Below are 10,921 nucleotides of genomic sequence, written 5' to 3'. Positions count from 1 at the left end.
TGATTAGATCATCTGGCAGCATTTTCATACCGGTCACTAAATACCACAAACCTTGTCCAGATAAAAATGTACTCAATAATTGTTTGTACCCCACGACCTTTGTTTGCAGTGTAAATGTGTTAAAAAATAAAATAAATCTGCAGTGTTGGAAGTCTTAATGTTCCATGGGGGGCCAAAAAAATTCTTTTTCACTGAAAACTCGATTAAAAATCAAAATCTACTCTTGACGCATCAAAATGCAGACGTTTATGATCAATTGTCCAAACATATTGCAGGGTTTTGAGTTTATTCAAAATAGAAAATTTCTGTACAGTGATTGAGCTCAGCCCTTCACGATCCAAATATGCATTTGGTGTACACCGCAGTTGCCCAAAAGTGGAGTGTGATTCTCCACGTTTTAATCCCTCAAAACACTACCCGTGCCTAAAAAGAGACAAAAGTGTGTTAATTTAAAAAAAAATAATAATAACAACAATAAATCCACAGACATTCCGCTTTAACAATAAAACTCCAACATGGCCATTGTTCCATTGAAGGTGTTCCAAACGATGAGTGGAAAAGTATCGGTCTTCACTTGTAAACCTTTACGGGCGGACTCTCAACACCAGTCGCAAGTACCTGAGCGCAGCCTTCCCGAGCAGCTCACGCATGAAGTGATCGCGCAACAAAACTGGACACGATCAACGACTGCGAAGTTTCCCTTACAATGATGCCATTTGTCCCGTGTTTCCAAAGCAAACATTCAGCAAGTTGTGCGCCTTCATAAAAACTGTATTTCTTGTCTAAAACACTCGCTCAAACTCAGTCTGACTGGTGGTGGCAGGATTTCTGTTCTGGTTGGGCGGTTGTTGGGGCATGTGGCCTCTCCTCCGGGGAGGAGCCAGATATTCAAACATGGAGGTGTTGTGGGTCGACAGCATGTTCTTCAGGTCCGATGGCATTGGGTCAGACCAAAAAAAGTCATGGTTGAGTGCGTCATCACTGTCTGTACGCTGGGCCGGGTCCAGGACAAGCAGCTTGTCGATCAGGTCCAGAGCATAGGGGTCTTTGACATAAGCTTTGAGACGATCCTTCACTTTCCTCTTTTGACCTTTAGGCAGCTCCATTTTCTGGTACAGCTCGTACTTCTTGTCAACACCTGGCCACACCTTCGGGAGGTAAACACAATTAATGAAATACGGTAATCCCTCGCTATATCATGGTTCACTTATAAAGATTCAGTGCATCGCATGATTCTTCTTATTATTTTTTTATTGATCAGTGTAGTGGGCGGCACGGTAGACGACTGGGTTGCACATCCGCCTCACAGTTCTGAGGGCCCGGGTTCAAATTTTGGCTGAAGGCGTGCGAACAGAGTGTGAAGATGCGACATGACGCCAAATGGAGAAGATAAAAAAGATGGGAACATGGCAAAAGTGCGGCAGCATTTCATAGTGAAATGCAAGGCGAGCACCCGCTTGTTGGAACACAGATCTTTCTTTCCAGCTAAATGCCGCTTCACCTTGTTTGCTTTGGACTTTGTGGTCCACTATTTGGATGACTGCAATGAGGAAAGGCACCCTGAGGGCAACAATGCCTTGAGGTGAACGTCCCTCCCTCAGATTGAAGAAGAGGAAGAAGAAGGAGGAGGGGGGGGGGGGGGGGGGGTTGCAGGAGACACTGAGAAGAGGCAAGCATAATGGCGGATAAGAGAAGAGAAAAATCAAATAAAATCTAAAATACATAAATCAACTTTCGGTACTGACGTTCCGAGCAATCTTACTAATCATTGCCACTTCCTGGTCCACCACACTTGCCTCTTCTACTCTCCCTTCTCTCTCATTTTCCTCATTCATCAACCCATCGAAGTATTCTTTCCATCTGTCCAGCACACTACTGGCACCAGTCAACACATTTCCATCTCTATCCTTCATCACCCTAACCTGCTGCACATCCTTCCCATCTCTATCCCTCTGTCTGGCCAACCTGTATAGATCCTTTTCTCCTTCTTTAGTGTCCAACCTGCCGCACATGTCATCATATGCCTCTTGTTTGGCCTTTGCCACCTCTACCTTTGCCCCATGTCGCATCTCAATGTATTCCTTTCGCCTCTCCTCGGTCTTCTCAGTGTCCCACTTCTTCTGAGCTCACCTTTTTCCTTGTGTGATTTCCTGTACTGTGAGGTTCCACCACCAAGTCTCCTTCTCTCCTTTCCTGCCAGAAGATACACCAAGTACTCTGCTGCCTGCCTCTCTGATCACCTTGGCTACAGTGGTCCAGTCTTCTGGGAGCTCCTCCCGTCCACCGAGAGGCTGTCTCACCTCTTCCCGAAAAGCTGCACAACACTCGTCCCGTCTCAGCTTCCACCACATGGTTCTCTTCTCTGCCTTTGTCTTCCTAATCTTCCTCCCCCCCCACCAGAGTCATCTTACACACCACCATCCTATGCTGTCTCGCCACTCTCTCCCCTACCACTACCTTACAGTCGGTAACCTCCTTCAGATGACATCGTCTGCACAAGATGTAATCCACCTGCGTGCTTCTACCTCCGCTCTTGTAGGTCACTCTATGTTCCTGCCTCTTCTAGAAAGAAGTGTTCGCTACAGCCATTTCCATCCTTTTTGCAAAGTCTACCACACCATCTTGTCCCTCCAAGTTCTTTTCCAGGATGCCGTACTTACCTATCACTTCTTCATCACCCCTGTTTCCTTCACCAACATGTCCATTACAATCGGCACCAATCATGACTCTCTCTTTGTCAGGGATGCTCAGAACTACTTTGTCTAGCTCCTTCCAGAATTCCTCTTTCACCTCTAGGTCCCATCCTACCTGTGGGGCATAGCCACTAATCACATGACACATAACACCCTCAATTTGAAGTTTCAGCCTCATAACTTGATCAGATACTCTTCACCTCCAAGACATGCGTAGCCAACTCTTCTTTTAAAATAACCCCTACTCCATTTCTCTTCCCATCTACACCATGGTAAAATAATTGCAACCCTGCCCCTAAACTTCTCGCCTTACTGCCTTTCCACCTGCTCTCCTGGACACACAATATATCAACCTTTCTCCTAATCATCCTATCAACCAACTCCCGAGATTTTCCTGCCATAGTCCCAACATTCAAAGTCCCTACATCCAGTTCTAGGCTCTGTGCTTTCTTTCCTCTTCTCTTGCTGCCGAAGAACCCGCTTTCCACCTCTTCTTCTTCCACTTCGACCCAGAGTAGCTGAATTTCCACCGGCGCCGTCAACCTGCAGGGCGCCTGTCGTTAACCCGGGCCACGACCGATCCGGTATGGAATTCTTTGGATGAACGCTCATATTTGTTTGGCAAAGTTTTAAGTCGGATGCCCTTCCCGCCGCAACCATCTGCATTTATCCGGGCTTGGGACCGGTCTACAGCTTGCACTGCCTTGTGCCCCCCATAGGGCTACATTGAATTTTTAATTAACTTCAATGGGCAAAATTGATTTGATTGAGAAAATTGAGTTAGGATTTTGGTCACAGAACCAATTAAACTTGTAAGTCAAGTTACCACTGCACTGTACAGTATACCGTCAATTGATGTCAATCTACGAGGTGTACCTCTGCAGTGATGGAGCCGCACAGCTGGCTAATGAGAGTGAGCTGGTGCTGCTCGGTGTTCCCTTGCATGATGGGACTTCTTGTCCACATCTCTGCCATGATGCAGCCTGCTCCCCACAAGTCAATTGGGGGACCATAGTCTCGCTCACCTAGACCCCACAAAACAAAAACAACCGTCAAGTCTTGGAGATCGTTGAACTTTGACTTGATCTGATCGATTTGATGAGGTTGATTGAGACACTTTTGTACAACATGCTTTCAGAAAACTAGGGAGGCTTATATTATTGTCTCATAACTCAGTCCATGTGATTCTTTTCCGCTTTTATTTGGAACTTGTATAAAAACCTAAAACTAGAACAACACTTAGCAGAGCACTACCAAGGTTGAACAGGGTTCGCACTGCCCGTTCTCCACCTCGGCAACGGCTAACTGAAACAGGATGTGGCGAAGCGAAGATTGCCCACGTTCACCACACTGGCAAATCAAAATTGCCCGCGTCAAAAATCAAAAGCGCTTCCACATAAAAGTTAAAGCGCACTCATTTCTGCCGTGCGTGAACGGTGTAGTGGTTTAGTTTTCTCCCCGCTTCGTAAAACGCTTCTATCCGCTGTCCAGCTGCTCCTGACGGGCTTTCCTAGCTGCGGGGAGCGGCGCATCAGGGAAGACGAGACCCGATGCCGCTTGGCGCCAAATTGAAGCATGCATATTTATTACCAAGACGTACGTTTGAAGTGTCAATGGTCAATGTGCCCTGCACTTCATATTAGTTCTCGCAGCTAGCGAGCCGCCTTCTTCATCAATGCACAAGCTGCTAATCCCACTTTGGTTGTCATGCCAAGTGTCGGTGCTCAATGTGTGCCCGTGCAGTTTGGAGCGTGACTTGATAATTATTCAGCTAACGTGGCTGGCTAACAGTCGCTAAAACACTTACCCTTGACTTAATATTATTATTTAATCAGCTAACGTGGCTAACATGAGCTAATGTCTGCTTATGTAATTTAGACCACTTTGTCCTGCTTTTGAAATCTTGTTAAAATTATCTGACAGCTAAAGTTAGACTCTTAATATTTAACAAAGATTTAGAATGTTCATGTTCAACTAAAAAGTTTGAATTAGACAAAATTCTATAAAGTCCATTAAGAGCCCTCTTGAGGATGATCAAAGAAGTGAATCAATTTAACACTTTTACTGTGACCTGTGATTGCCTGGCACAGTTCAGGGTGTACCCAGCCTCTCGCCCAAAGATGGCTGGAAAAGGCTCCAGCTCGCCCGCAATCCTGGTGAGGATAAGCGGTATGGAAAATGAATGAACGAAGTTAAATCAATAAGTGAATAATTCTACTGTGATTAAACATTTCTCTTTTTACAATCCAGTAGTAAAATAAAGATTTGTTATTCATATCAATTCATCCTAACATTTACACCTTGCCAACAGGAAAGAGTTGTGAATTTGTTGGCTATATCTAATGTTGTGATGGTCATACTATAAAATAATTTGGGTTTTTAGTGAATAATGCTGAAGATAAACTTCATCCGGAAAAATCACATGCTAAATCGTAATCGCAATATTTGTTTAAAAGAAACAAGCAACAATTTAATTAAGAGTATTTTCCCATATCGTTTAGCCCTACTACTCATTGATGACGACACAGCTTTAATTGGACCCACATAGTTCAAGCTTATCGGCGTCCCTCCCAGTGACGAGAACTGGCTACGTGTGGCTAAGGGTTTCGCGACATAAACACACGATGTCGTGGCTAACCAACAAGTGTGGCTAGGATATTTTCATACCGTTTAGTAGACTTTACACTGATCTGATTGGCGTTATCGATATCGGCCGATAATTAGCATTTTATGCTGATCGGCTTTCATGTCACAAGTCGCCGACCCGCTCAATGACGTCATCGATCGGCTCCGCACAAGACATTTAACTCAGCGTCTTCGTCGCGTATGAATCCAAAAGCTAGTTTATTTTTAGCCTTGTCACGTGTCTTGTTGCGCAGTACGGTAACTATCTGACGGCCAATAAAGTTTTGGCAATCTTGTCGGTGAAAAAAAAAAAAAAAGTCGTCGGTGTGGGACTATTTTGCGGTGTCTCAGATAAACAACACCCAAGTTATTGGCAGTTTGTGCACAACTGAAGTACATCGTGGGGAACGCCATCTAAATGCTTCAACACAAATTTGATCGAGCACCTGAAGAATGTACACGAGGAGCATGCCGCGTTCAAGCAACCCAGCGTTGGGGGTTGGGGTAGTCAAATGGACTCGAACTCTGGACAACACCTACCGGTCCATATAGCTGGGACAGTGAGAAAGTCAGAGTAAGCATGTCATTAGCAGTATTTATTAAAGTAATTTAATTGCAATAAAGTAATTTAATTACAGTAAGTTAACAGCCATTATTTCTGTCAGTTGTAATGTTGGTTTGACCTAAACTTGTCAGTGGCCAATTCTTGAATGCCCCCAAGAGGTCATTGGTGTTTTAACTTTTGTCTAAAATGCGCAGAGAATAATTTCAGCTGGGACGGGCTCCAGAACGCCCCCCCCCCCCCACCCCGACCCTTGTGAGGATAAGCTGTACAGAAAATGGATGGATGGATATGGTACACAGGTATATACAATAACTGAACAAGTCATGTAAATAGACACATTGCTCCTTCTTGTGATCGGATCGGTGATCGTTATTTTTTTATTTATTTATTATTATTATTTTTTAAACTTGCTGACCGGTGATCGGCCCCAAAAATCCTGATCGTGTAAAGCCTACCGTTTAGCCACTTTGCCTAGGAGGTTTCATGACCCAGTGCCAACCCTGGTTGAACTATTAAAAGTACAACAAATAAATAAAAAAGGTGAAGCCCTGTATTTTACAGTTTGTCCAACGTTTAATAAGTAGGCTAGCTTCCGGTTAATGGCGAACGGTGCCAAATGTTCGGATTAAATGGACAAGAGAAATAACATGTTCTATTGTAATTGAATTCCAATTCCAATAAAATGTAAATGGGTTCTTACGCTGCACATGGGCCTCCCCTTTGGCATATGGGTTGTGTAGTTTTCATGTAATCCTGCTAACTAACTAAACATTACCCATCACCCTAGCACTTTGCAGTTCCAACTCCCTCTCTTCTCACTCATCTTGGACTTGTTTCAATCTACATTACTTACCATGACTTGCAAATGAACATGCTAATCTAGACAGTGAAAACATTTCTGCAGTCCAGATGTCATATGCAGTCCCTGTGTTCACTTCTTACCGAGCAGCAGCTCTGGAGGTCTGTACCACAGTGTTACCACACGGTTGGTGTAGCGGTTCCCTTGGCTGTTTTTTGCTAGGCTGAAAGCTCGAGCCAAACCGAAGTCAGCCAGTTTCAGGACGCCATCCCTGGTGATGAGCACATTGGCCGCCTTCATGTCTCTGTGAAGGATCTGACATCAAACAGCATCATGATTAGGAACTGTATTCATAAGCATAATGATCAATTTGTATGACTTTGCAACTCCTGTTGCTGTAACATTTAACTTTAGAGATGGCGCCTACCAGTGTGGTCGCCACGGTTACACGCTCTCTAGTATTGTTTTTGTGTTTTTCGATCGTCTTTGGAGACATTACACGACTCACTTACACAAGGGGAGACTTGCTAACCATCAAGGATGGTTATATATCATGTTATATCCGATTAGTCGGCAAACAGCAAAAATAATCAGTGACTAATCAACTACCAAACTAATCATTTGTGGCACCCCTATTCAGCACTACCATATATTGTTCTTTGTCTTTAGAGGTTTTCAGAACTCATCTTCAAACATTTCATGTATTTAGAAACACCACGTCAATGATCTTAGTTCAACTTCAAATTTGACATCCATGTATACTCATACAAAATTACACATTTACGTTATCTGCAATTGCTAGTCATAGCAAATATAACAACACGCATGCCAAAAAGTCAATGCATTCCTACACAGCAACATGGGAAGGGAGATCTTTTCAAATTTAATCGCAGGTGCACCAGCTACCGCCGCCATGTTCCACTCACAGCAAATCTGGTTTGTCTTTGACACGTATATTTGTCTTACCTTGTTTCTGTGGATGTAGTACAATCCATTGAGCAACATTTGCATGACCTTCTTGATCTCTGACAGGGTGAACTTTACATTCGTGTTGCTAAGCAGCCCGGCCAGGTCGTGCTCACAGAAGTCAAACACCAGGTAGATGCTGCCTTTGTATCGGTTAAACTGGGTAGCTGGGAGAATGATTGGAAAGAAACAGTCAAAACTACACCAACTTTAAACAGCAACGTAATTTAATTGTATTTTAATAAGCACGACAACCTCAAAGCTCAGCTTTTAAGTTGAAACGCCGTAAAGGTAATATTAAAAAACGAATGAATGGATAGTAATAACTGACTGTGTTGAAACCAACCTTTGGTTCTGCAGATCTCAATCAGATTCACCACATTCTCATGTTTTAGCAGCTGCAGGATCTTTATCTCTCTCAGAGCAGTGATTGGGAACTGAAACAGCAACCAGATAGCAATTTATAAACATTCAACAGTAGCAAATAGGACACATTAATCCATAGTTAGAAAAAAAAACTCTCTTGGACTAAATGAAACCAACTAATACACAGCACATTTTGTGCACAATTGCTCAGAACAGCATAGGTCAAAACTTTTGAAAGTAAATAAATATTGCTGGACAACCAGTCAAAAAGGACTGATGGAAATCAGTCATGCTCCTTTGTTTCAGATGAGAGTGATTGACGAGCTCCACTTCTGTGATACAACGCGCTTTGCTTTCATTGTCATTCGGGATAACATTTGTTTTAGTGTGTCAAAAGGAGTCACGCCTAAGCTATATAGCTCACTTTCCGTGGGCTGAATCATTTGACGGGTTTGTGCACTTTGTCTATTTTCTCCTGGCATGTGTCTCTTTCACACACAAAAAAAATTAAAATAAATAAATTATAAAAACCAAATCCGGTGATAGCACAGATGCCTCAGGCCCGCTGCAAACTGCGCAACGCAGCCGAACCCCACTGGAATTAACCATCGCAAAAAAATGGGGGAGGTGGGTGGGTCGCATTGGGTCCCTGCGATGACCGGTTTTTGGGGCGCCTCGGTGGGACCAGTGAACAGCACTGGATCTCTCGGTGTGGGACGTGTCTTGTCCATCGGGCCGCTCTCGGGTGGACTCCTGAGCCCGACCCCGCCTCTCGATTGGTTGAGTGGGGTCCTCAGCCAATGCGAAACGGTGCCAGTTCTCTTGCACATGCCCGCAGACGCACACCCTTGGGACTTATTTGTTGTGAGGGGGCCACTCACTCATTGCGACAAATAACTTATGACTAAGCAAACTGAAACGTTTCGGCCAAAAAGACTTCACCAAAATAAAAAGGCAGAAAGAGGATGTTGTCATGATGCAAGCAAAAACCGCAGGCTGCAGGCGGTCATCTACACCATGTTGCATTCAAAACAATAAATAAATAGAAATAGCTCATCCACGCTGCACAGTCGCCCAACCTCGCTGATTGGGTACTCTGTGGGAACGCTTATTGCACGCCATTATGTGCCACGGTAAAAACGATGCTGAGCCCGGCTTGGGATCGTAGGTTCATGTTGTCACTGCATGGATCCAGCGGTCGCGTCAGTAAACACCAAAGTGCTACCTTGGCCCATGAAGCTGCAGCGTTTCGACCCAGGAACGTCGGCACCAAAGTAAGTCCTGCACTTTGCCGCCCTGCCCTGTCAAATGTTACTTATTCTACACCAGACTGCACCGCTATAAAAATGTATTATAATCCTAATCGTTAACACGTGCGTACATAGAGGTTCTGTACATTGTGTTTCAGCGTGCTTATGCAGCGCTGTAAACAGTTTACTGCACAATATTTTAAAGGGTACAGTTATGTTTGAAGCTGTTGAAGCTATTAAGATCAGTAACTTTTAGGTGAGAATCAATTTTTCACAACCACTTCCCTCTGCGAATAGCAGGGTCAACTGTCGTGTCAAAACCAGTGTGAACGTCTTACCCCTTCCTTCTCATTTTCCATTAATACTTTCTTCAGTGCAACCTTCTTTCCAGTCTGTCTGTGTTTCGCTTTGAACACCTCCCTGCGAAAGATGACAAGAAAGAGACGAGCGCAATCACAGACAGATTCACAGAAAAGTGACGTATAGTATATGAAACTTTCAAATGATCTTTTTATACTGACTAGTCTACCCCCCGTGGCCACCATTTTGGGACTAGGCTGTTCATGGTTTTGTTTTTAAGAATAGCGAAATGCAGACGATTTCAGAACCCCCGTACACGTACAGCCACAACACGTTTATTAAATGAAGTCGTGACTTAAAAGTCTATCGAGAAGGTTGGCGGTTGACGTAAACGTCGCAAACGGTTGTTTTGTCACTGGCGTTTGTTAGCAATTAGCTTGGTAAGGTATGTTGCAACGGAAACACGACTCTCTATCAGACAAATATATATATATATATATATATATATATATATATATATATATATATTACTTACCCAAATGTCCCTTGTCCTATTTTTGCTAGTTTTTCATATTTGGAGAACTCGTCGCAGAAAGGGAATTCAACTCCATCGTAGTATTTGGACATAATGGCGGCTTCCCGGTCAGGCCTGGATAGGAGACATTTTATTTGATTACACACATTGGACACATCTAAAGGCGCATTAAATTGACACGCCAGACAGATTAATTAGGTGTGATTTGTGTATGCATCCTCACTTTTCAGCCCCGCCTGAGTTGTTTGTCTTTTCTCGCTGCATCTCCGCTTGCTTGGTGGCACGATTTTGCGTTCGTGTCGCCTTCTTGTTGTTGTTTGATTTGCGTGGCGATTGGCAACCAGCGTTCGGGCACATTATCACCACCTATCGGGCTGGAGTGTGGCTCAGTCGATAGATGCAGTATGGTGGAACTAAGCCACACAAGGATTCCAGATATTAAAAGCATCTATCAGTGCTGATTTTAGTGTGTTTAGATTTTAACCAATAATGATTCATATGATTTACTTACATTATCCGGAGTAAAAACCCAACCCATACTGATTGTATACGTTATTACCCCACTACCATAGTCAATGATGTAAATCCACGAACATTTTAGTTTTAATGGCACTCGATTTCTACTGCATTTCGCTTTTATTGGTACTCCTTCTTGCAGATAATCAACAACCCTCCATTCCGCACCATTCGTTTTTTAACATTCCTCGTAACCTGGTTTTGCTCGTTGATCAATTTCCTCAGAATGAGGAGCCCCTTGACTCACGCTATTTTAGTTCATGATCACTGGGAATTCGAAAAGACATGTTAATCATCAAAATTAAA

At 43.6% G+C, this 10,921-nt stretch overlaps 1 protein-coding gene across 1 annotated transcript; it reads right to left on the bottom strand.

The window, feature by feature from the left end:
* Window positions 1-269: 269 nt before the first annotated feature.
* cdk9 (cyclin-dependent kinase 9 (CDC2-related kinase)) lies at window positions 270-10,827 on the bottom strand. The gene is made up of 9 exons (XM_061699266.1): window positions 10,611-10,827; window positions 10,323-10,512; window positions 10,100-10,213; window positions 9,603-9,684; window positions 7,995-8,085; window positions 7,649-7,815; window positions 6,826-6,997; window positions 3,570-3,718; window positions 270-1,148 (listed from the first exon to the last, which is right to left on the bottom strand). The coding sequence occupies exons 2-9, from the start codon at window positions 10,454-10,456 to the stop codon at window positions 783-785; spliced, it is 1,275 nt and encodes a 424-aa protein (XP_061555250.1). The 5' UTR covers window positions 10,457-10,512; window positions 10,611-10,827; the 3' UTR covers window positions 270-782.
* Window positions 10,828-10,921: the final 94 nt, after the last annotated feature.

This window comes from Phycodurus eques, chromosome 15, assembly GCF_024500275.1.
Source record: "Phycodurus eques isolate BA_2022a chromosome 15, UOR_Pequ_1.1, whole genome shotgun sequence".
In the NCBI taxonomy this organism is placed as follows: Eukaryota; Metazoa; Chordata; class Actinopteri; order Syngnathiformes; family Syngnathidae; genus Phycodurus; species Phycodurus eques.
The sequence above is the reverse complement of the archived record's forward strand: the minus strand, read 5'-3'. Positions and strand labels throughout refer to the sequence as shown.

Bases quoted from the DNA above. Each gene is read 5' to 3' on its own strand.
- cdk9 (XM_061699266.1), bottom strand. From the start codon at position 10,456: ATGTGCCCGAACGCTGGTTGCCAATCGCCACGCAAATCAAACAACAAC. The intron at 10,214-10,322 runs GTGAGGATGCAT...TCTCCTATCCAG, and splicing joins AACTCAGGCGGGGCTGAAAA to GCCTGACCGGGAAGCCGCCA. The intron at 1,149-3,569 runs GTACACCTCGTA...TACCTCCCGAAG, and splicing joins GCGGCTCCATCACTGCAGAG to GTGTGGCCAGGTGTTGACAA.